The sequence below is a fragment of the Onychostruthus taczanowskii genome, unplaced genomic scaffold (assembly GCF_017590055.1).
Source record: "Onychostruthus taczanowskii isolate IOZ18803 unplaced genomic scaffold, ASM1759005v1 scaffold31, whole genome shotgun sequence".
In the NCBI taxonomy this organism is placed as follows: domain Eukaryota; kingdom Metazoa; phylum Chordata; class Aves; order Passeriformes; family Passeridae; genus Onychostruthus; species Onychostruthus taczanowskii.
This window is the reverse complement of record NW_024500461.1, coordinates 8,290,639-8,317,287: the sequence shown is the minus strand read 5'-3', so window position 1 is coordinate 8,317,287 and position 26,649 is coordinate 8,290,639. Positions and strand designations below refer to the sequence as shown.

The 26,649-nt window shown below is 38.1% G+C and overlaps 2 protein-coding genes across 3 annotated transcripts in view; one reads left to right on the top strand and one right to left on the bottom strand.

The window, feature by feature from the left end:
* SCYL2 (SCY1 like pseudokinase 2) overlaps positions 1-13,275 on the bottom strand; it is a 30,203-nt gene extending 16,928 nt beyond the window's left edge. For both annotated transcript variants that reach the window (XM_041409764.1, XM_041409765.1), the window contains exons 1-5: positions 13,080-13,275; positions 9,128-9,331; positions 5,014-5,171; positions 1,091-1,235; positions 296-445 (exon numbers count right to left, since the gene is read on the bottom strand). In XM_041409764.1, coding sequence (XP_041265698.1) covers positions 296-445; positions 1,091-1,235; positions 5,014-5,171; positions 9,128-9,304 — 630 coding nt within the window. In that variant the 5' untranslated portion in view covers positions 9,305-9,331; positions 13,080-13,275. The remainder of the gene's footprint in view (positions 1-295; positions 446-1,090; positions 1,236-5,013; positions 5,172-9,127; positions 9,332-13,079) is intronic.
* Positions 13,276-13,346: 71 nt separating this feature from the next.
* On the top strand, positions 13,347-24,994 carry DEPDC4 (DEP domain containing 4). Its single transcript, XM_041409851.1, has 9 exons — positions 13,347-13,433; positions 14,367-14,793; positions 15,345-15,496; positions 15,992-16,178; positions 17,728-17,954; positions 18,794-18,936; positions 19,132-19,257; positions 20,482-20,560; positions 23,038-24,994. The coding sequence occupies exons 1-9, from the start codon at positions 13,349-13,351 to the stop codon at positions 23,253-23,255; spliced, it is 1,644 nt and encodes a 547-aa protein (XP_041265785.1). The 5' UTR covers positions 13,347-13,348; the 3' UTR covers positions 23,256-24,994.
* Positions 24,995-26,649: the final 1,655 nt, after the last annotated feature.

Here is a 26,649-nt window from a genome sequence, read left to right as displayed (position 1 = left end):
CACTCAGTTAGGCTTGCAAGTCATCCAACATGAAGGGGAGCAAAAGTGGCAGCCTCTGCTTGAAACCATCACTAGACTACTGTGACCCCACTGAGTCCACTCAAACTCTTTTTCTGAGATGATCAAATGCAGCACTTCAATCCAGACCTGTGCCATATGTTCTAACTTCTGGCCAACAAAATACAGAGGTGAATATTAAATAAATGGTTATATACTGGAATGCAAAATCATAAAACTGGTTTCAGGCAAAGACCTGAATTTGAAACTGAATTATGATAAAAATAAAGATTATTACCTCCTGTTCGGATGGATTTGTTGATTGGATACAAAAATCAAAGCCCATAATTTTCCATGCTCCACTTTTATTCAAGATTATATTTTCAGGAGTAATATTCCCATGGACCATTTTGACACTGCTATGCAAAAATGACAAACCTTCAGAAACCTGTTCATAAAAGACCATTATTGCAGGTTAAATATTTCCCCAAACATCCTATAAGACATTTACAAAAATTCTGTTCTTATGGTCACAGTTAAATTCCTAAGTTAACTAAAAACCAATTCTTCATATTTTAGCCTATGCCTTAAAAATTAAGCATAGAGAAATTAAACACAGATGGGTAATCAACGGGTGAGACTACTAATGTTAATGAACTACCACAGCCTAAGTGTGGTGGTGCATTCCCCTCTCCTCTCAGGCCACGTCATATCAGAAGAGTAAAAATGCTTTATGAAGCATTTATGAACATATTCACCAAACAAAACCTCGGAGCTAATGGTTCTACACAGAACATAAAGGAAAGATTCACATATGGAAGAGACAGCTGTAGCATAGACATTTACATGGAAAATAAAAATTAATTTAAGTTTCTGTTTTATATATCAGAACAATCAAAAAAAGAGTAGCAGCTTACAGCTTCTAGTGTTTATCCTCTTTTACACTTACAGTGATCAGGGCACTATTATGTCTCACCTCATTATTATTTGATTTACTACAGGCAGACAAAACTTTGGCAATGTACTGACTTCATTAAAAAAAAAATCATTAATACTAAAAGCAACAAAATTATAAAGACAACCTGTACCATACCTGAAGCAAACCATATTTGGTCTCCACGTCATAAAGTTTGTATTCTTTAATGTCTGATGGTAAAGGAGAAGGTAGGTTGTCCCAGCTGCCAAGAACATTAGCTAAACTTGCACAGACTGGTTCTGTACAAAATGCCAAGCAATCCCTGTATAGGAAATGCATTAAAAAATTTCTTGTACATAATTGTAATATATCTCTTGACGGCAAATAAAGAACCATACAAACTCCATATATATTGCCAAAGCACCAGGTGCTACCAAAAGCCGTGCTGTATTTCAGGTTTTGAATTCTTTTATTATACTAAAGAGAAACACATAAATGTCTGAAGTTTTAAAAAATTACTAGAATTAGGATATTTTATTCTTTAACATTCACATAAATCACTAATGAGTCACACAACACTTCGTAATTTTTTTTTTTAAACAATGCTTTCCTTGTCCTGATCTAGGACAAATTGATCAAGTAATTTTTCCTACTATTAAAACTTGCAAAATCAGACTTCTACCTATGCCTAAAACAAACATGTCCCTGACTTAAGCAGTACCTAATGAGGTCACACAATGATCAGAAACTAAATTAATATAAGGGAGCACCTGAATATTCTTTGACAACTGACAGAGAAGATCTGCAAACACAAATACACTTGTAATATGAACGTCAGTTTGCATGTGAAGTGACTGTTCTCTAAATTATTTTGACTTTTTTTCTTCATGAAAAATTAATGGTCTTGCAAATGCATTTTTGTGCCAATTGTGCTTGAAAATCTCAGAAGAAGCAAACTTCCATACATAAAGACTGGTCGTAACACTGTCAAAATTTCAAATTTCAAAATTGGTCCTGAATCCGGTATGTGTCTCAATTTCCCAAGCTTCATGCAGCACAGACAGAGTCATTCTTTACATCCTTCTTTGTACTGCTCTGCACAGCAGTGGAGGCCCTGGACAGCCATTGCAATTCACCCCTTAATTGTTTTAAAGCGCTTTTTTTGAGAAAGTACTATATGGATGTTAGCACACATACCTGCTTTAAGGATCATTAATTCATGAGAACAGTAAATACTGCATCAGTATGAACACAGAGAACTGAAACCAAGTAACAGCAACAAAGATACATTTTTGAACATAAAGTTCTAGGCAAGAAGACAAAGCCCAACTTTTTGATCATTCCATAAAAACATCAGAAGACACATCTCAGCAAGAAACTACCACATTTTTTTCAGTATTTCAATAATTGACAAGCTTGACCTTTAAAGTAAAATAAGGCTGCTGAAACATGCAAACCTCTTACTATCCATCCCGACTTTAGTTTCACCTACTGCCTCTCTAGAAGAAAAACATCTGAAAAGTAAAATACATTGAATGCTAAGTGTAAGCCAACCTGACAGAATTTTTTTGCTGGGTTTCCTCCCTTCCATTCTGATAATGACATACCTTTCATGTTTCTATTAATAAGACTAGGGTTATAAAACTTGTTTCTGTCATAAACACCAGCCAAAATGAGAACATAGAAAGACAAAGTATTTTCTTTTCAGTCTGACTTCAGCTTTACCACTAAGCTTATCCATTTAGTTATGGTTAAGGCATAGATGAAAATACCTAGGGAACAGTTATTCTGTGGTTTTCATAACAAACTCTCTGATTACTGCTGTTTTAAGGGAATAAAAATGGCCCTTTATTTTTTACTTTAGGAGGTAATTTAAAAAAAGGGCCCAAGCCACAGATGCAGTAAATCTAATTAAATAGCAGAATATTGCAGAAGGTGATGCCTGCCACACAGGGCAGCTGCCTTAACAGTTTCCTGAATAACATCAACATAAAATTCAGAGTCTTTAATGAGATAAAAACATTTTAAAAATAAAAAGTGACAGCTAAAAATACATATGCTTTCTACAGAGAAACAATGTAGCAAATGCAATGTCTAGTAAATTATAAGGGACAATTCACACTACTACTATTTTTAAAGGGTAGGAATGATATTATGAGTTAACCCACAATTTTTGTTTTTCATCCTTTTCTTCAATTACAAGCTAAATATAAATTAATAATGTTTTCCAGTGCTGTTAATGGAATTCAAGACCATTTGTAAATAAACATAACCATATTAAATATTTAGTATAAATAAGGACTTACTCATCTAAATGCATGTTAAGAGGTTTTATGTCATTATATATATTACGTACATTTATACTAAATATAACTATGTTGGATATCAATAATTTGTAGTAAAAACATTCCATTAATAGTGGAGAAACTATCTACACACTAGGGTCAGAAAGGTATGGCCTTTCTTTCTATATCTGCTTCAGCCCCAGGAGCACCACATATCTATTTGCACCATAAAGGAGGAATATAATGGATGACCTGCAAGCAGCTCATTACAACTCTATGTTACTTTGGGGAAACAGAAAAGAAGAAATATATAAGAAAAACAAAAAAAGATACAGTCTAGCTAGAGGCCCACAAGGGATTTCTTCAAGAATAAGCACTCTGGAAAGACCTGAAATCCTGAAGCAATCTTACAGCATGCTTGCACAAGGTACACACACATATATTTCACATAAACCTTTGTTTTTATTAATCTTCTCCAAAAACTGTTACATCAGTTTCTGACACAGCATGCAACTGTACAGGTTTTGTGCTTCTGGTGTTTCTACCAGCAGCTGAGTGCGCCGAGTATGGGAACAAAAACAGCAGAAGCAAAGTGTAAGGCATTACTAAAAACTCACACACAAGAACTATGATGTAACTACACTGTTAATTTTACTTAAAAGGTTTAAATGTTTCACAAGAACACCACCAAAGCTTTCTTAAAGGTATGAATCTTGGTGTCTTCTTCTGAAGGGCAAAGTTCAGGGGAAAAGCTGCTGAGTCAGCTGGAAAACTGTGACAATTTTAGGAAGAAGCCTGAGTATACTCTGGGATTCACTTGCACACACTATAATTTGAGATAACCCTAGGCCACTTAGCATGTAATAGTTTATTTACTGCTGTAGAGTACTGAGAGCTGTCTTCAACTACCTAATTGATTTGCTTTAGGCAATTGTAAGGGGCATGCTAGATCACAGGTGCAATGACAGCTTTGAACCCCTGTTAATGTGAAATGTGTTTAGCAGTGGAGGAAAGATAGATATGAATATGCAAGTGTAATTTAATCCAATAAACCTGCCTCAAAGCAGGCATTGCAAAGATGAAGAAGCATTCCTATAGTATTCTCAGCTCCTAGAAACCATTTGGAAAAAGTCAACACGGAAAGGAAGGACATTATGTAATGAATCTTCCTTCATCAGGCTACAATTCAGGATCACAGAATGGTTGGGGTTAGAAAGCACTTCTGGAAATCATCTAGTCCAACGCCCTTCCTCTTTGGGGAAAAAAGCCCTAAAACCTCCATGACCTTCTTTGGTAGTATCAGGATCAGCTTCCTCTTTTAACATGAAACCTCAATTTTCTTTGCTAGATTTTAGTGTGCTGTTACCCCTACAGCTGAAAAATAAATCTGTAAGACTAACCAGCGACCAGCCTTTCATAAATCAAATAAGCACCAGAAGAACATGCTGAATTTTGTCTCTCTTGATTGGTCCTTGAGGGCCTTTTCAACACATATTTAGCTACAACACATAAAATTTATCAAAAATCCCTAATCTCACATGTACTAAATACATCTCATACATGGAATTAAATGTATGGAAAGTATATATGGAAGTGCAACTGGACTAAAATCAAGCAATAGATTATTGATCCACACTCGAACTGCATTCTGTGGTGAGGGGGTGGAATAGGGGGGTAGGGTGAATACCTTGTCAGATGAACAAATACACTAAACTTGAATCTCATCAGATGTATGTATTGAATGCTCCAGACAGCTTACATCCACTACCAAAACAATGATTAAAAGTAACTGTTGTCTACTTTACTACAGCTTACCTGGACTCTTCTAATGGATGTTGTACAGTAAGTAGTCTAGGGTGTCGAAGCCTAGTTAGCTGTTGAACACCTCGTTTTAAGGAATCAATAATCTGATCTTTTTCAAATTTTTGGTACTTGTCTATTAGCTTCTTATCAAAGACAAAAACAGCCACTTCCTGAAAATAAGCAACAGAATTCTCTCAGTATATAATACAACCAAAATCTAAGCCTACACATAATTATATACAAATGTGTTTTTTGAATCAACAGTACAATCCCACTGATACAATAACCAAACAAAGAAACTGACTTGTTCTTACTTAGTCCCAGTCATGGGAGAGCTTACTATAAATAAACCCTGAAACAGACATTTTGAATTAAGGTACTAATGTTCCTTTATTGTATAAACACTAATGTGTAAACGATAACCCCTACCTATACAGTGACAAAGCAGAAGATCCACAGTCAGAAATCAGTTTAAGTAGATGAAAGCATTTATATCAACTATGAACAGTTAAAATATTCTGAGTATATATCAAGTGTTGCTTTATTAAACCAGGTTCTGTCTCAGTGTTCTGCTCCAAACAAGTACAATCTGACAAAATAGTCACAGTAGTCTATTAATCTGATCAGACCATTCACATGATAAAACATTAAGAATTTTGTAATGCTTAAAGAATGTTAAAAACAGAGAAATCCTCTCCAACTTTAGCAACTGGAGCAGGAGAAAATTAATAAATTTGTACAAAACTTTGAAATTACAGAGGTTGATGTAAAATAAAAAATTAGATTACATCACCATCTGGGAAGTTGTTAATGTGAAATTTATCAACTGATGTAAAAAAAGGCACTAAAATCTTTCATCATGAAACAGACTTTTATATGCTGCTACAACAGCATTATGAATACTAATAAAGGTTAGAAAGCAGAAAATAATATGAAAATACAGTCTGCAGGACTTGATGCTCTTTTACTGCACATTTTATAACCATTACTCTAATTAAAATCTCACAGGAACAGCTTCATTATTAATTAAATAAAACCCTATAAACTCTTAGAAATAGGCTATCCAAAACATGAAATTCAGCCCAATACACAAAGAAATGGTTTTTAGTTATTTTCATTAAGCCCTTAGCAAGTGAATACTTGTAACTAACTAAGTACACTTTTCCTGCCTCTATCCATACTGGCTCCCTGCTCCAGCTTTTAGGTGTAATGGATCAAACATTAACACAAGGCAGAGCAGAGCAATGACAGGAGATGGAAGAAATACACTGAGCAGTACATGACCAATAACAAAATTTCAAATTAAGACTGCACTTCTGAAAAAAACTCTGTTTACAAGTGAAAAGAATCAGAAAGTGAGTATTTAAACCAACTGTGGTTTGAATATTTTGTGATGAGTCTAAGTAAGTTCTATTGCTGCTTGCTGCAATCCTGCATGGTTTGTTTAAAGTCATAATTCCCTGCACCTGGCAGAACAGAACAGAATTTGTGCTTCAGATCCTTAAGGAACCAGCTGTCTCAAGGCCATTAGGTCCCTCTTGACTGTCTGTAGCCTTGTTGTTGGAACTTACCTTCTGAATTCTGCTAGCTTTACAACTGAGCTGGCAAGTGCTTTGTGACCTTACCCTATCTATTTATGATTGCACTTTCTAAGCAGAAGGACAAGTGCCATATTGTGCCAAAAAAAAGTGTAAGTGCATAAAGTCTAAGTTAATAAATTGAAGACAAGCTGAAATACATACTGTGAAATTATACACCTATATATAACCAGAGTGACTCATAAATCTTTCAAACAAACAGCAGCAGATCAGCTATGAAATAGCACCAGACAAACATATGCACACAGGTAAGTAATTTCCTCATATTCTGTTAGGTTGTTACTAAGTCACTTACACAGTAAGCAAGAAAAGACAAGGTATGTTAAAAAATAATAACAGATAAACATTCAGAAATCCTCGAAAAGCAGCAAGGCAGGAACCAGGCAGAACTCAGAAAACAAAAATACAGTTATAGATATCTACTGTCACCAGAGATGGAATATTTGTAACTGTCCACTGACTCAAAATAGGAACAAAAAATAATCCTGAAAACAAAGATTTCTGATGGGATCTACTGCTTTAACATTAAACCCTCATGGAATATTTGTAACTGTCCACTGACTCAAAATAGGAACAAAAAATAATCCTGAAAAAAAAGATTTCTGATGGGACCTACTACTTTAACATTAAACCCTCCAAATTTAGTTGTTTTATCTGGCTACAATGACTTAAACGATTAAGTCTATTAGACTTGTAAGACTGAAACTATTGTGTTGTGGTAAAGTGACAACAACAATTAAGCCCTTACATCCCACTTGTCTAATTACAATACACACTGCAAAGAAAAACCCTTATAGCTTCAACTTAGATATACACACTTGTAATACAGCAAATATGTGCAAATTCACAAAAGTGACTGCTATCACCTGGAAAATGACAGCCAGCCCAAATAACATTCAGAAGGTACATGGGAAAGAAATAAAAAATAATGTTAAAGAACATCTATTGCAGCACAACACACCGTAAGCTGTATTGCTGCACAATTGTTTTGCAATGGTAAAGTGAATGTTGACATGATGTTACCTAACTGGTAATATTAATAATGAATGGTAACTGCATGTCAAAAGACCAGCCATCTAAAATTCCATGCAGTACAACTGCTGCTGTATTTTCAATTACTAATGATGGCATACAACTGCACAGATGTTAGTCAGGGTTTACAGATACATTGCAGGATCACATGGAGCACCTGAACACCTGACAGGAACCTAGTTAAATATACTCTGTCAACTATACAGTGAAAGAAACTTGCTACAACTCTCCAGACCTTAAGGATATAGCTGCTACAGGTCAAATGCTTACTGGGCATGTAGATTGTATAAAACCTATCAAAATTATCATGGTTCCAATGTTATCACTTTGTATAGCTGAGTAAGACCAAAAAAAAGCCCTAGTCAACTGCTGTGTTGGGTAAATTCAGTAAATAAAAGATGCTCAGAGCTCTGCACCAGCTAAAAATATGCATGAAAACATGGCAAAAGTACCTGATTAAACATTGCTCAGACTCTGTCACACAGAATCAGATCACACATTCTTTGCAGATTATTTATTCTATATACTACATGTATCTATTTGCTACTGTTTATTTGCCTATGATCTAACAGACTGTATTAACATTTTCCAAAGTAATTTCTTTGTGTCCATTTCTTTTTGGTACATTTGCAGCAAGCTGTTGCATTGTCTAAGTGACTCCACATTACTTAGCTTTACTTTTAACCAAAGACTGTAATTTATTAACACTTTTATTTATACTTGGAAATTTGTATTTCCTCCCCAAATTTGAAAAAACACTTTTCACATTTCTCTAGTGCAACAAAATAATTTTCTGTAATAATAATTCTTAAAACTCTGTTTTTTGCAAACCTTCTTCTTAAGTCACAATCCCATATTCATTTATACATATATTCAAGTGAGTCAAAAGTTTGAGTATTGGTGCTCTAAACCCCAATACTTTAAGAAACTAAAAAAGAACAATACTGATCTGAAAGCAGCACATGGAAAGCATAACCAACTTCCTTCACAACCTCCTACTCTATCCCATGCCTTCCTGTTGCAGTATCTCATAACTTAACATTCCTAACTGCTCAATTTCTGCACCATAACTAAGCAAAAAACTACAGTACTGCTGACAACAAATGATGACATATTTTATGATTATTTTAAACTGTAAAAAGACAGAATTGTTACCAAAAAAAAGCTGCAAGCTGCAACAAACTGGGGAACTAATCCATGTTAAAGCAAACTTCTTCCTTCTTGTCAGATCACTTTTAACTCAGATGAATTCTTCATCTTGGTTCCAAATTTTATGCTATGAATGCAGAACCCCTTCTTTCTCCAACAAAAGGCTTAAAGCAAGCAATACTTACATATCTGAGAACAACGTACTCAAATAATGCTGAGTTTTTTGTGTCATTTCACTACCCATAACATTAGCCTGTCCAGTCGGACTTTAACTGCCACTTACCAACTGCTACCAATCAATCTGTCATCTAATGTTTATAAACACAGGTCTTCACTTGATAACTCACCTGCTTTGTTGACTTTTTAGTTCCATTAAATATCTTCCAAGCAAGACCATTACCCCCACTGGCAATATGTCGCCCGACATCAAATTCCCTGGTGACGGGATTTCCCATGACAGCACTGGTGACATCAGCTGTCACCTTTGTGACAGTGCTCTTCAGCTTGTTCAGCATGGACTCCATGGTTTCAATTTGCACCGATGGCTTATCCTACAAAGGCAAGAAAACAAGGGTTTCACAGCCCTCTCAATTCAACCATTTCTTGAAAACTGTAACCCAATAATGCAAAGGATTTATAAACTGTCCCCCAACAGGAAAGGTTCACACTCTGTGTATTAGAATACATCAAACAGAAAAACAAATCTGAAGGAAAACAGACTCCTTTAATTCCAGCGCTCGCAGAACTACTCATTTGTCTGAAGTGAAGGATTGCTTAAGATTGCAGGCCAGCAAAATAATGGATGTGTATCATACAGACAGCAAGTAAAAACAGAAATATTCTTTCCTATGCAGTGCTTTTCAAAATACAAGCTCAAAAATCAGTATTTTGCCCGTCAGACTTCTGACATTGCCATTTGTATGATCCAATGATTAATGAACTTAAGTATTAAGTGCAGGGGAAGGAAACAAGAAACCATCTTTTTATGCTTTACCAAAATTGTGCAAGGAAGCTTTTTTCACATCACCTTTCAAATTTTAGAGCTAAAAGACTGTGGCAACTTCCAATTTACTTCATCTTCCCCTGTAGTATGGACTTTCAGAGTTTTCTATATTTTCTTAATAAATCTGACTTGTCTATTTTGCCAGATACAAGTTCTGAAGCCATTTATGCAATTGTTTCCTCTGATAATGTATACACAAGAAAGAATGAAGGCAGCAAACAAACAGCAGAAAAAAAAGTATATATAGACATTCATCTTCCTTATCTGTGTGAGCAAAGAAAAAGAGAAATTATTTCCTGGAATCAGTATTATGCAGAATATTCAAAAGCAACACTTGAGGATATTTCTTCAGTCTCTCTTTCAAGTAAGATGTAAAGACAACTGCATCCTTCAGTCAAACTTTACCAAAATCAACCACACTGAAGCTACCTGGACATGCACTCCTTCTCTCCCTGGTACTATAGATTTGATTCAACTACAAATCAGGACAAATAAGCTGATTAGGTTTCAATTGCAAAGACAGACCTGTAATAGAGGTCTGTAAATATAAAAGAGGTAATAAACACACTAAACAAAACTCTTTAAGAAGCTCCCTGTGTTATGGGACAATTCCCTCCGGTGCAGCTGTGTGTAACTGTATTAGCCAAGCCCCAAGCAAACCTTAGCACAGTGCACATGAGGAATAGCTGTGCTGTTCTATCTTGACTCTTTAGATATGAGAAGCTGTGTCTGAAATAAACAAGACAATCTGAAGAATAGCTAAGAACTTATCTGGTATCTAGTTAGTGTTTTGTTGAGAACATAGCTTTAAATAAATTATGGAAACATAGAATTCCTTTATTACATAATTTTATTTCAGTAATTGAAATATTATTATTACAAGAAATTAATTTTACATTATGATTCACAATATGGAAAAACACATGCAAATCCTAACTGTGCAGCCCTACACCAAACTTCTATGAAGACACTGGCTAAAATCCCCATATGAAGAAACTTTTCATTAACCTAATAAATAGGCACAAACAAGGATCATGGATTATTCTAAAAAGGAGCTACAGGCATTTCTAGCTCTCAGCAATTTCATTCGGCAGCTATTCTGTGGTCAAACTCTATATGCTAAAAGACTATAAAGTCAATCCTAATGAGTTTAAGATAATCCCAAATCAAATTACTTGGGTTTAGATCTCGTGCTTTTTCCATTGTTTTGTTCATTCCCAGCCATCCAATCTTCTCTAGTACCAATGCAAGACCATCTTGTTAGGACTCTAAAACACTTTGCAAAATTAATTGCAGAAATATTATGAAGAAAATGCATGTGGATACATGTTCAAATTCCTTTGTGTAAACCTGAAAGGAAGCTTCTCTATAGAGATGGTGGTTAAGTGGTGTAGAATTCATTAAATCAGAAGTGTTCTCTGCTGCGGGTGACAGACAAACTGCAGTGAATAGCCTGAAAAAGCCACTAGGTGAGAATGAAAACAGCATTCCAGTATCTGAAGTGCTAGAATATAAAATTCAAGCCTGGCAGACCCTGTCCAACCTGTTCCCCTCCAGCTTGATGGTAGGCAAACTATTGTTTAATTTAGCTTCTGAGCAAGCAGTACCAAGAAACTTATTTCTCAATAAGCAGACGGGGTTTAAAGTTTACATCTACCTAACTGTAAATTTGTAGAAATCCTCTTATCAACATTTGAATGTAAGCTAAAATTGTGTATTTTGCTTTATAAAAACAACTGCTATTACCAACTTCAATAAAAAATTTATACATGTCAACAGGAACAATGTACCTAGAAAATCCATACCCCACCAAAAGAATCTGTTTTGGATAGTACCTCTAATATCACAAATAATGACACGTTAACCACATCTGAAATACATAAGTCTAGTTCTCATCAGTAGGAAAACTTGTTTGTTCAGTTAAGACAGGTCTAGTATTTCCAAAAAAACCCCCAAAAAACCAAGTGGCAATAAAGCCAGTCACCCACAATGAAATTTACATTTCAAGTTAAAAGGTAATAAATGAGAAAAATGCAAAATCTGAAGTATAACAATGTCTGGACAAGAAACACAGGACATGCAGTAAATGTTTAAGAACTCTTCCTGTTTGAATTTCATGAGTAATATTAATGCTACTGATTCTGAGTCCGTGAAACCTGGAACTAATCCTAAAAAATGCTGAATGCTCAATATGTTTTTTCATGAATGCCCCTCACAATCAGGAATGGTTTTTATGCTGTACATCAGCAATCATACGGCAGCATGATGAGAACAAACACTCAGCAAGGTAGTAAGCAACAACCAACACTGCACTCACACAGGAGGCAGAACATTCAAAATGTTGAAACACAGACTGTTGAAATCCAAAACAAAGACTGTCCACCATTTTTCAATTCTCACTCATAAAAATGATGCAAATGCATAATGCAAACCCAGCAGTTTAACCTCAAACTAATTCATAGCTTCACCTGATGTATGGCTGTGCTGCACACTGCACAGTAGCACAACACACACTACCACTATTCTGAACTACATCAAGCTGGGATCCCCTTTGGGAGCCAAGACCAGCAGGCTGGTGCGAAGCTACTTCACGCCACTCAACCGCATCCCATCCACCTGCCCCAAGCCAGGATCAATCCAGAGGAGTAAGTGCTGGAACAACTGAGTCACAGCAAACAAAAGGACAAAACCCCAGCATTTTTAAAGCACAACCAGTCTTCTGCATTTGTTACAAAAACATCGAGAGGGTCAAATGCAATGAAGCACTGTGCAAGGCTGCCCTCGCCGCACGTTACCTTAACTTTCATGCACCACTCCGGTACTGAGCTTCAGCTGAATCCCTACCAAAACCTCACGGAACGAGATCCATGAACACGGTTCTGTCTGTAGCCTGGTGACAGGTGAAACCCAGCCCGTGCGCTGCACAAATCCCGGTAAGCCTCCTGCGGGCCAGCCCTCCCGGATGAAGTATTTACTGTTATTTACAGCGAGAGCGGACTCGCACCGCTCCGCGCCGCAGGGCCGGTGCCTGCGCTCCCTGCTCCGCGGGGCAGCCGGGAGCAGCGCGCCGGGGGGTGGGCACAGGCGGCAGGTGACCCACGATCCGCCGGCTCGGGCAGCTCAGCGATCCCCGCCCGGCGATCCAGCCTCCGGGACGGCCCTTCCCCTCCAGCCCTCAGCGCTGGGCACCCGGGACCCGAGCTCACCGCCCCCCCGAAGCCGGCCGGCCCTGCCCGTCCCGCGCAGCGCCACCAGGCCACGGGCAGCCACTGTCGACCCGGGCCGCGGCCTCTCACCTGAGCCCGCGGGAAGCTGCCGGCGCAGAGCCCGGCTGCCCGTCGCCCTGTGGGCCCGGCGGGCCGCCTGTCACGCCGGCTCCGTCTCTCGCTCGGACCCCGTCCTGCCGCGACTACTCCATAGTGACGGCGGCAGCCTCGGCGGCGGGGCGGGAGCGGCTGGAGCTCGGCTCACTTCCGACCCGCAGGGGCGGCGCTGGGCGCGGCCGGAGGCGGCAGGCGGGAAGTGATGCGCTCCGCCGGCTTCCGCCAGCGGCCCGGCCGCGGCCATGGCGGGCTATTTGACTCCGCGCTTCAGGAGGATCCGCAGCCAGAGCGAGTTGCAGCCTCGGCGAGGGAGCGGGCGGCGCCGAGGTGGGCGAAGAGCGTCATCCCCGTCTCTCCGCCGCAGCAGCTTTTCCCCCGCAGTGTCGGAGGCGCCGGGGAGTGGAGCGGGCTGCGAGGCGCCGGTGCCTGCCCGTTGTTTGTGCTGGCACCCCCGGCTGCCGGTGCCGCGGGAGGCGGCGGGCAGAACGGAGCTAGGGAGGCTCGGCAGCTGAACGGGGGGGAGAGGAGCTTCCTCCGGCCGTACTCCGGAGCTGAGCTTACGGGGGACGCCGCTGGTAGGGCTGGGCGCGGAGCTGGGCTGGGTGCCAGGCGCGGTTAATGCACGGTTAACCCTTGTTTGTTGTCTGCTGAGCTGGGCATGATGTGTGAGGATCAACTGGGGACTTCGGAGCACCTCCCCCAGTGGGGCTGAGAGCGCTGGGGCTGCTCAGCCGGGATAAGAGAAGGTTTGGGGTGTCTACAAAGATCTAGAGAGAGTGCAAGAGTATGGAGGCAGACTCTTCAGCGGTACCCAGAGAGGTTGTGTTGTCGTGTGTGCACATCTCGGATTCTGGAGATACTCAAAACCTGGTTCTGGGCGGCCAGCTCTGGGTGGCCTTGCTTGAGCAGGGAGGGTGGACTAGATAGATCCCAGAGTCCCTGCAAGCCTCGGCTGGTTTGTGATTCTCTTATCATTTAATGTGTTTGTACACAGCACATACATGTAATATGTGTCGTTGTAACAATGACAAAAAAAAACCTTTGTCACCTGTTTTTAGTGGATTTTTGTTCTCTTCTCTTGACTCTACTATAGTGGGTGTGAGCTTACAAGAAGGCCTGACTCATTAAATATTATCTTTGTAAAATTCAGCTGGTTTCTGAATATTTAAAAAAATATAGAACTAAAATCACATTATATATTTTTAAGTATTAAAGTAAAAGTTTATAAATTTGTAAAACTTTATTGTAATCATTTTGCAGACTGTGATGGTCCTTTTCAAGCAACTCAGCTGTGGAATAGTATTATACGTGCCCTTCACAATCAAGTGGAAATCAAAAGACGTAGACAACACCTGAAAACATATAGAAACTGTTTCACCGGCTCCAATGCTGTTGATGTGGTACTGAGCCATCTTATGCAAAGCATGTACCTAAGCTGCAATGATATTTCTCGGCTAAAGGGGGTCCGTGTATGCCAAGCGTTGATGGATCACAAAGTGTTTGAGCCAGTTGGAGCCAAGCTTTATTTATTCAAGAATGGGAAGGAAACTGAGTTTGAAGACACGTACTCTAGTCTCTATAGATTTGTAAATAGCAGTCTTGATCCTCTTCTTCCAAGAAAGAATATGGACAATGAAAGCTTATCTCCTGAGCAAATCTGCAAACAGAAAACAAAAAGATGTTCTAAGTGAGTTACTCTGAACTGTTCTAATTTTTTTTCTTTTTTTTAATAAGGAGGGTTACCTTTAAATGAAGCTATGTCTGTCTAAACCAGGTGTTGGAGAATTCTGAAAAGTCTCTGCCAGTTTTGAGAAACGTTATGTCTAAATTGTAGATGCTTCCAGGTATTTCTGGGTAAAGTATTTTGATTTGCTGTTTGTTATTTGGAATAGAGTCTGGCACAGTAGCATAAACCTAGGAATAATTTGGTTTTGTTACCAGTTGTACTGACATCTGAGGCTTAGCAAGAATGAGCTCATTGCTGAAAGCCAGTAAACAAAGTGGAACTAGCAAACAGTATTTGGAATCAATATCCTTGCCCTTTCCACAAAGTACATGTGGATGATAGGAATTCTAGTAGCAGATTAGACTCTAGATATAATGAAGCTCTAAAGTTCTGATTTAAGAGCAATTTAGTAAGTTTATTTAATTAATTAAATTTAATTAATTAAATTTAAGAAAGACAAATGTGTTCTAATACTATTTGTTATACATCTATTTTCTCTCCTCCCTAAGCAGAACAAAGTGTGGCACAACACTTTCAAACCCCTTAGCATTGGAAGCAGCTGATAAAAAGAGGATTGAGGACCTTCTTCAATCAATATATGTTCATGCATCTTTACCTCCAAAGATCATGGTTAATGAACCAACTCGCTTGCTTTCAAAAGGAGGTGAGGATTGAATTTTTTCTTTTTAAAACTTGATTGTTCTTCACTGTATCTTGGAGTGAGTGCCCCATTTCTATTAAACAATGCTCCACAGAGACGTAAATTTAACCTGTGTTAAAGGGGTTAATGCTTGTAGTAACTAAACAGAGGGAAACACAGCAGGGTTATGTTTTTGCATAATGGTGCTGTTTATGAAAATACTACTTCAGAAGGAAGTAGGTCTTAAGATTAAGACTGTCTTTATTATGTGAGTGCTTTTCACTTGTATTTTTCTTCTACTAATTAGAGTAGTTTATTCTGAATCCTAATATGATGGGGGAGACTTTTTTTTTTAGCATTCCTATTTTGATCCCTTCTTACCCAGCACAGTAACTTTACACTGTGCTGTTACCATGTTTTCTTTGAACACTTAAAAGTTTCTTTAGTGAGTAAAAACAAAGGTTAGTTGTTTACATAAGATATTGTTTCTGAGGGTTTTTTGTTTGTTTATGGTATCAGTAATAGAAGATGTCTGGAAACAGCAAGCTCTGCTACGACTGCTGCAGTTAATTGATGTTCCCCTTCTAGAAGATATCTTGGTGTCTTCAGTGAAGACAAAATCAGACAGTTTTGGCAAAGAAGAAGACATGATTTTCTCAAATACTTTCCTGGACAGAGAGGTTACGTGTAGCTTAAACTTGCCCGAGTAAGTTATACATCTATGAAATGAATTTGTTAGTAAAGACTTTATTTTAGTCTTGATCAAAGATTTGTGATAAGTCAACAGATAGACATCATTATGCTTGTGTACTTGTAGAGAGGGGTGGCATTAGTGTGATTGACTTCTTTTCAGAAGTGGTAAGTGATTTCACAAGAAGTATATGTTTAGGGTTGGACACTTGAGCATCTCAAGTAAACATTAAAACTTTAACCTTGAATGTTGTAAACATTCCTAGTTTCTAGACCAGATTCTTTACTCTTGGGTCGCTGTAACAGACATCAGAACTTGAAAACTTTATTCTGAGTCTTTGTCACAGTTCCTGGTGGCTGTGGTGTGAAGATCCACAGTCAGTAAGGCATCTGTTGTTAGCAAGAGAAAAGGAGAGACTAAGCTGTAGCACTGAAGAATGCTTATATAATGAGAATATAAATGTGGCTGTATGTTGTCAGTGTTCTTTTCCTTAAATCTTCTCTTACTTTTCTAAGTAAGTGTTCCTGTTTAGTGTACTTAGGCTGATCTCTATCCTGCATATACTTCTGAGGAATACATCAAGGCTGATGTGAATGTCTTTTGTCAAATGACTATATTTGTCAAATTAATTCAGTTTTTTCCTGCAATTTCACAATCTTTGTTTCTGTTCTCCATGATAAAAATAAGATTCTGTGGATCTTAAATAATATTTGCAACTTGCCATTGGTTCAGATCAAATTATTTTACATCCAGAATCAGATAAAAGTAATTGTTCCTCTGCCCACACATTTCTATGATTTTACATTCCTTCTATACAAAATCGTTGAGACTTTTTCCTCTGATCTTCTGGCTTCTTTCAACAATAAATTATGCACCCGAATTTTAGGTGCATAATTAGGTTATATCTTCTTCCCTTAGTCAAGATATAGAGACCAGTAGATGCTTGTGAAAACTCATGCCTTTATAGTAGGTTATATAATAAACTGCTTCTGTAATCCTCTGAGATTTAATCAACTTTTATTTCCTCTTTTTTTCAAACTGTCTTTTTTTCTGTAAAGATCTGGTGGGTTCTCAATGTGTGTGTTGGAGTAATGGTGGGGTGGTGTTTGGTTTTTAAATATTAGCTGTATTCCTGGGGTCAGTGACAGTCTGGCATGCTTACATCTTGTTTTGGTCTGGGTTTGTCTCAGGTGTATTGCCTTTAGTGTAGGAAAAACATGGAAGTTGCTCATTTTGAGCAGGTTCTTGAACTGCTGTAGTGAAATAAGTTACACAAACTGCTTAATAAACCAGTTCAGCATTGTGGTTCATATATGTGACTATACCTGCATGGTTATTTCTATCTAGTTTTCTTTTAAAGAATTAAATGGACCCTAAGATAGCTCAGTTGTTTAGAGCATGGTGCTGATTACACCAAGATTACAGATTCAATCTCACAACTTAAGAGTTGGATGCAATGATCCTTGTGTGTCCCTTCTGACTCAGAACATTCTATGAATCTGTGAAAATAAAAATAGGTAGAGCATTTTAAAGCAAGCACTAAAACAACCTTTTCCTTCTACAGGCTTGACAGGTGGCTCTATGCTGCAATTGAATGCTTGGAGTATTTTCCTGACCAATTCCTAGTGATGGTTAGTCAGCAGTTACCTCAAAGCACTAACAACCCCAGCAGTCTGAATACATACAAGAAGATTCTTTTTGATGTTATAATGAAGTATTACAGTCAAAAGAAGGACTCTCTTCTTGCCACCCAGGATTTTGATATTCATTCAGGAATTATAGAACTTATAGGTAAGAGCAACCTGGAACAAACAATAAGGATGAAAGCTATGTAGAGGATGCCACTAAGTATCAATTGAGTGAATCATGACACCATTTGCAATGCCATTGCAGATGCACTTTTTAGGTTGGAAGGAAATGCTCAAGATCACTATTATGGACCTGTACTCAAGACAAGGACAAATTCCAAAGTTATATCAATTTGCTTAGGGCCTGGTCCATCTGAATTTTGAAAATCTGGAAGATAGAGATTCACCAACCTCTATGTGTACCGCTTTCAATATGTAACTACTCCCATTGTGAAAGTTACTTACCTCAGGTCAGAATTTGCCTTACTGCTACTACTAAGTAATAACATATAACTAAAATTATTGCTATAAAGTTTTTCCTCTTAACCAGAATAAGATTTTTGAAGTTATGGACATAGGGTCCTTTTTAGTAATAGAAATTGTTTAAAATTATAAAAGGCCCTATTAAGAGCCCTCCTATTGTATGCATACAAGCAAACCAGAAGGGTTTAATTTAAATGCAAGTTTAAGATTAATCCTACCTAAATAGGCTTTGTTGCTCCTGCATCAGTCCTATTGGGTTCTTGTTGTGCCTTAAGCCCAGCTGCCAACTAAGTACTACAAAGCTGCTCACTCACTGCCTGCTGCCACCCTGCCCCTGGTGGGGAAGAAAAAATTAAAACTTGTGAATTGAGAAAAGAATCCTTTAATAATTGGAACAACGTGAAATTTTGTTTAGAAGGAAACAGCCCCAAAACTGGGATTATTATTGGGATTTAAATAAGTATTCATGACTCTGAAAATTAATAGTAACATTGGATATTCTGTTCTACTCCATGGCAGAAAAAGGAAAAACAGATCAAGCTCTAGAGGCATTGCAACTTTATTTAAAATTATTAGCACCGAATATCAGTGAAGAACTCCACAGGCTCCTTACATTCCTGGCCATTGCATCGGAATCTGAGGGCTATAGATTGCAAAAACAAGTAAGTATCTGTTCTGCTTAATGTGAAAAATAGCACTTTCTCATAGTAAAGCTAAAATTTTAGTCTAGTTAGAAGTATTCTGTTTACTGCCTTTCCGTGTAATCTGTTTCCCACTGGTAGCATCCTGTTGTAGTTAGTCTTTGCTAGCACACTGCAAGTCAATCTAATGCCAGATCTGGGTGCTACTTTTTCTAGTTTGAGAACAGATTTGTGATCATCAAGACTTGTACAAAGTTCATCTTACAAAACAGGACACTGTCAAAACCACAGGCGGAACTCCTGACTCAGTTTCTGATGGACAATCACTCTGAGCTCTTCAAGGTATCATTCTCCTTACATCATTGGCTTTGTCATTTTAAATGTTAAATGCTATGAATTGCCTTTTTTTGAGTATGGCAAGTCTGAGGAACTGTGTTTAATGTTCCATTTGTTACAGATTATTAGTATAGCCAAACAGAGTAAGAAGCTATTCCAGACTATATAGGACAGATTTTTTGAGAGCTTTGCAATCCTTTATAAATTATCTCCTCTCCTTATATTTACATGATTTGTATTAGGAAAATAATTAAAATATTAATAATCTTTATAGGGTCATTTTGGCACCTTGTTGGTAATTAATGCCTACTAAATATTTAGGTATCTTAGTGCCTTTCTCCTTCAGAAGTTCACTGGCATACTCTGCGTGGTAGAAAAATGGCATGCTCTTGTACCTCAGTGTATATGTATAGCTTTGACAACTCTAAAAGATCCTTCAGTAGTTAGGAATGTTAGCTTCTAAATTGAAGAAAACAAATACAACCACAAAATGCTAGTAGGCCTTTCTATTAGACTTGATGATTTGTGTAAATATGCAGGTTTTTTATAATCTCCTTAATTTATGTTCCATCATATTATCACAGATTAAAAGATGAAACTTTATTCTATAACGACACAGAAATTTTGTTTCAGTAAAATACTGTTTTTGTACTTTTATATAACACATTAATTTCCACTTCTGAGTTCAGGCTGAGACATGGGAGAACTTTTTTTTTTTTTTAATTAGCTCCATTTTAGTTAGCATTACGTGGTTAATGAGGGTTTTGTATTTGTTAGTACACAGCCAACCGCCCTTTTTTAATTTGTGTTAAGGGTTCTGACATGAGGGTTGGGCCTTTGATTGCCCTCTGGAGTTAGGGCCAGAACTGTGCAGCAGTGACAGCAAGTGGACAGTGGTTCACTCTGACAGCTGCAATTGAGAGCCTTGTGTGAAAGTCAAAATCAGCTTGTTTTGCACTGCAGTTTTTGCCATGGAAAACGGCATCTAGAACTTTTTGCTTCCTATTTCTTTGGCCAGAAATACCAGAAATAAGCACATGTATCTTAGTAAAACTAAGTGTTTTAATGCAATTCTATGAGAGACTTTGAGTGTGTACCTAAATAAATGTGGGCATAAATTCTTCTGCATTTAACTATGTGTTTTTAAAGTGGTTATCTGAAAGCTTTAGATTATCGAAATACAGAAGTATTGCTTTTGTAATTTTTTTCTTTGTTGGGTTGTATTTTCAGGCTCCTTTAACTCTTCTGGAACTAACAAGTAGGAGACTTCAGAGTTTGCTAGAAGGGCGAGATCCAGATGTCAATTCAGGTAGATGATGGGATAAATTTCAATATAAATTATTGTATAAGGACTGATTGTTGACTATAATCGTGCATAGACTTTATTTCCTTTGTTGGAAGTGAAGCACTGGGGGGATTAGTGGCTAATGCACTAAATATTAAATTGTATGCTGTCTACAAGACTGGTCTGAATATTGGAGAACAAGGATTCTATTAATCTGGTTTGGATATGCTACAATTTTTAATTTTTTTTTTTTTTTTTTACCAAATAATTACTTCTGGAAATAGTGGTGCAAAATTTGCTTCTACTTTGGTTTGGGAATTTGATGGGACTTTGTATTTAGGAACAGTATTATTTTTGCTACAAGACACCTATAAATTCTCACAGAACTGAGTAGTTCAAGGTTCTGATAGATGACTTGAGCACAGACTTTGATTGTTGGTGTTTTGACTGTTAAGTGTTTTGAAGAACTCTCTCCTTTTTCTGGGTAAGCATAAAGTTTATTAAGATCTTAGGACTTACACACCAAGTGTCAAATGCCTTCCTTTTAGGCTACACTACCCTTCTGTATGTAGAGTTAATGCTTTTCAGCTTATTTCTTTCAGCTAACATTCTGTCTGGCCTTGCTGCCAATACTGATTAAAAGAGTTGGCTTAAATAATTGAATTTCTCTCTGACTCTTTATCTTCTTTGACTCCTGTATTGCCAGTGCATTGTGTGCTTAAACACTGCAGAGAAACCCCTCGGGAAACAAATTACACTAAGTTATTTTCCTGTGTAATAATATATTTAATACAGCAGCTGCCAGAGAAGTAGTTTGGTACAGAATCTTTTATCATCTGTGTTGGATTGTGGAATGAGGCCAAATTCCTTCTGGTTCAGTGTTCTGAGAATCACATTATTACGAAGCCAAAGAATACAGAGATGAGCAGCAGTGGGAAGAGCTGCCTGTCTGTAATATTCTCGGAGGCTATGTCATCTCAATTGACACATTGACAAGACAACAGAAATACAAACCCCATATTCCATTTTTCCTACTAAGTTTTGGGGTTACAATCTGTAAATAAATATAGGTTCCATCTACTTGTTGAAATAGTTTGATCTGATTGTAAACTCTGGCATGGCATATTCCTGTTTTCCTGTGTGCCTCATATGCTGGTGTCATTTTCCCTTTTCTTTCCAAAATCTTTCCTAGGAGCTATTGAGCATTCTTTGCTGGTAAACTTCTTAAGTCCAGGTGGGAGCAGGAGGGAAGGATGGGAGACCCAGATAAGAAAAGGGGTCTGTCAATTGCAGGAAGGTAATCCTTAGGTCTGCTGGAAATAAACAAGACTAAAACCAGCAAGAGAACTGTGGAATTGGTTTTAATCTAGTAAGACACTTGAAACCACAGAACTAAAGATCCATGCTGAAGTTTTAAGAATTAATCTCTTTATCAGTTGTTAAGCCTTCCCGTTTGAAAGAGTTGTCTTTTTTCTTCATCTGATTCTACTAAACCATAAAAGTATTGATGTTTGACAAACTTACTTTAGAAGAAGGGAAGGACAGGTCCACATGAAAACTCTGACAGCTCAGGTTAATACTGCTCTCTGTGTGAAGCCTGAAGAAGATGGTGTTTGTAAAGAAGGATTAGTAAAAAATCTTTCCACTTTAGGCAACTGACGCTTGTTCAACCAAATTGCTCTCTAATATGTGTAGGGAGAAAAAGCGTTTGTGGAGTAGCTTAATGCCAGTCTTTCTTCAGGCCAGAACTCACCTGCCCAGTGAGGGGGCTTGAGTCCTTGCAGGGCTGTACTTTATTGCAGAGATTCACAACCTTTTAATAGCTAAGTTGTGCTGAGTTACGTATCTCTCTTATATCACTTCTGCTTCTGGTGCCCAAACCATGCTCGGCTGTCCACTCATGTAGGCTATAGTAGGCCATATAATAAACTGCTTCTGTAGTCCTCTGGGATTTAACCAACTTTTATTTTCCTCTTTTTTCAAACTGTCTTTTTCTCTTCTGTAAAGATCGGGTTTTTTTAAAGATCAGGAGCTTCACATAGAAGCTCCTAAATTCTGTTCCTGATTTTTGTAGTCTGGTTTAGAGGCAACTATTTCTCCGAAGTATTTATTCACTTGAATTAGGTACTGAACCTTGCAAAGATCTGATTTACTCACACAGAATCTTTGGATCCTGATAAATGCAATGTGCCATTCTTATTGTGTTATGTTCGTCATTGTGGTTTCTGTGTGAGAGCTGTATTTGCTCTTTTCTTGCAGGCCTGTTTTGCAATACAGAATCTTCTATGGTACTGTACTTGTAACACTGCTTTCAACTTTTTTGCAATTCATGTTTAGATTTCCATCCATTCTCAATGGAGAGCTGTAAGTTTGACATTACTGGTAGATGTAATCGCATCTGAACTGGAATATCAATATACCTATGTTTTTTATCATATTTTTTAACAAGGCTTTTATTTGATGCATGAAAACTTAATCTGAACCTCTGATTTCTTACAAAGGCTTCACCTTCTGTCAGCGCATTACAACTAAAGAATATGAAGATCAAAAGCAACAAACCAATCAGTATGTTCTAGCACTGGTTCAAGAGATAGACAATGACCCTACTGTTCCTTCGAAGCAAAAGAAGAAATTAATCAAAGAATTCCGAAAATACCATTCTTTTGTCTACTGTAGTGGTTGTAAAACTACATGTGAATTTTGTACTCCAAATGGTTAGACTTAAATACAGCCTTTTTTTAGTATTTTTTTCAAGGAGTGAAGGAGGCACATGAAAATTGCTCAGGAAAAATGTTTTTATCTTACATCTTTACATCTTCAGTTTCAGGAAGCTACAACTATCAAAATTACTATGCTGCTAAAAAGCATTGAATCTAATTAATCTTTTAAGGAAAATATACTTAGTTATTTGTAAGTAATAGCAGCTCACTGCTTGGGCTGCCTTGATTTCAGGGTTTGGCACTTTTTTCAATCTGTCCCACAACCCCATGGCTTTCTATCTGAGCCACATCTATGTTCTGAGCCATGCTTGGGTTGATAATCAGTAGGGGGTTTTAATATTTTCTATCTTTAATAATAACTTCATCTTATCTTAAACCATAGGTTATGACTCCTGTGGGTATTGTAAAAGTGTGTAAAAAATGTTGGAAGCAGGTCAGTGGGTTTTGAATCTGCAGCAGGAAGGATTTATTAGGCAGGTGAGCTGTGTGTGCTTGCAGTCAGTAATTACAACCTCTTGTTACTGCCTTCCCACTGTGGCTGACTGAGCTGCTGCTAATTCAAGGGAAAAGTTACATTTTGAAGAAATGCTCTCCCTAAGGTACCAGAATGCAACAATTAGGTCACCCCAAAGCCTTCTCTTTTTCATGCTCTCTCAGCCTTTTTTGTATAATAAACAAATATGTGATCTAGTGTGATAGGGGTTACATTACTTATTTTCATCCTTGCAACAGACATTTAGTCATGTATTGGACAAAGGCTCAAAGACTTGGTATTGGAAGGGACCTCTGGTCTAGTCTCACCATCCAGGTTGGAGTTGATTAGTGCAAGGCTACTCAAGGACTTCTCCAGTTGAGTTTAGAATATCTCTAAAAACAGATATGCCACAGCCTCTTGGGTGAGTCTGGTCCAGACTTTCACCAGTCTCACAGTATTTAAAAACAAGCAAACAAACCTCCACACCAAAAAAGAAAAAAAAACCCAATCAAAATAAACTGCCTTATGGTTAGGAAGAATTTCTTGCACCGCCTCCTGTCCTTTCACTGGCACTGCTGAAGTGTCTGGCTCAGTCTTCACTCCCTCCTGTGAGCATTCTCAGGGGTAAACAATCACAGCACTCTCAGCCTCTTCCCTGTGTGACAGATCCTCTACTTCTCTATTGTTTTCTTGGTCCCAGAGCTGGACTAGCTCCACTACAAGCATGATTTTTTTTTTTCCTGTTGTGAGTGTGCTGCTTTGTCTCCATCTTCCCATAGGCTTCAAATATAGTCAAGTCAGCAGGATACCAAAGCTTTCTTAGAACAAGTGTTTTGTTTTTAAATTGAAATAGTGACAGTGTAAGATATAAACAACACAACTCATTACCTGTACACTTAGTTAACTTGCATATTTGAAGTAGCCTTATTTAAATTACCTGGCCCTATTAGAAATCAGGGAATGTAGTTGAAATCTCTGTCCATGAATCCCTGTTCATGCACTTGCTATTTAAGTGTGACTCACCAGTGTGAAATAATTTCTAGAGGAGGAGAAACATCCAAGTTTCCCCTTTCAGAGGTGAATGCCTTAATTCCTATAGTACAGGGCCATGTATTCTTTTTTTAGCCCTGTGTGGGGTTTTGGTCATTCTCCCAGAAGAGGGAGCCCATACAGAAGCAGGCGATTGAGACTTGTAAACGGGAAAGTATTTCCTAACTAAGTGCTTCTGGTGTTGCGCAGTAGAAGAAAGAGGTTTTTACTTGGTTCTTTTTTTCTAATCTCTCTCTCTTTTTCTCTCTTTCTTCAGTCCCTTTACTGTGTCTTACTCAAAATACTAAACCTGGTAACAGGCAGGGGTGATAACATGGTAATTTGTGGGCTTGGAATTGCTTTGGGTAAAAACTGTGTCGTTAAAAAACAAACTTGCACTTTGTGACTTGATTTAGAATTTTCTTGTGCTAATTTAAATATAATAAATCATTGTATAAAAAGTGATGAGCCTTTCATTTCATAATGTATTCACTGGGAAGAGGCAGCCCGGGGGGGGGGGTAGAACGAGGTATTAAACAGTAAGGAAGTGTTCCAAGCAGCAGTTTATAGCTGCCCTGTGGTTCCCTTCAGTTCATGGACAAGAAGCTTAGATCTAGTACTGCAAAGGAAAGGAAGAGCTCTTGAGAGCCCTGTTTTATTCACATACATTAACAGGAGGATCTACTCACCTTTTAATCTTCTGTTGACAGAAGCCTGTTATTTTACATCTAAGGGCAGAACTGAACAGAACAGTTTGGTGAACTATTGACTACTGATTTTCAGTTAAATTCCAAAGTTAGAAAAATTTTATTGGACTATAGAAAGTTCTGTCATGTATTTTTAACAGTATCTGACACAGAATCATGTGTAGGGGAACTTGGGACCTGCCACTCATTTCTGTTTATGATTTCTAGCATAGAGCTATTAAATTAATTGCCAGTATGAATTTGTTTGAGGTAGAGAATATTCAGAGTTTAGTTGAGGTACTTTTCAGTAGTCTTATTAAAGTACAAGTGCTGCCACCTTCAAAGGAGGCCTGCTTCTATTCACAGAGCATTCATGTTTGCTCCTACAAAAAGTTAATTAGTGCTTTCATGTGTATGTTTCTTTAAGTCCCAGCTAAAGTATGCTGACAGTTTCATGAAGCACTTAAGTTAAAAAACTAGAGCTTGGACACAAGGGCTTCTCCATGTGGCTGTCGAAGTGACAGTGTACCAGACTTACTCATGTCCTCCACGAAGTCATAAAATCTGTGTCCAACAAGTTGTAGGTGTTGGTCTCAGGCCTTCACACCCTAGCTGCCTCCTGTGTGGCTCGCGTAGCTGCTCAGAGCAGGAGGAAGGTACCCCTTTCATTCCTTTCAGCAGGTTAGACTAGAGGAAAGCAACCTTGAACTTTTTCCAAAGTAAAAAAAGTCACACTCAAGAAGAAATATCATCTCCCATTCTCTGAAGCACTGGCTGTTCTTCCATGCTACTCTTATTCAAGGTAGCCAGGTAAGTGCACTGTGTAGGAATATTTACTGGCTTTATGTTAGGACAGATGAGAGAGGGAATATGAAACTCAACAGGATACTCCAGTGTCCCTTATCCACCCTGTCTGCCTGTCTGTCTTGGCAAGCAAGCAGGCCAGGTGGGGCACCCCCATCTCACCTGGCCCTGCCAGCCTTCTGGCTCTGCCCACTCCTGCATGCCATGCTGCACAACTGATGGCAAAGGAACACAGCTTTTGATGCCAGAAATAACAAGTTCTGGGATGTTTGTGTTTATCTAGGATGCATGGAGAGGACATAGACGGGTCACTGCCCAGGACACAGCTGCAAGCTTTGCTCACCTTTGTGGCACCTTATCAAAAAGATGGGAGTGGTAAGAAGCTTATTTGCTCAGGCA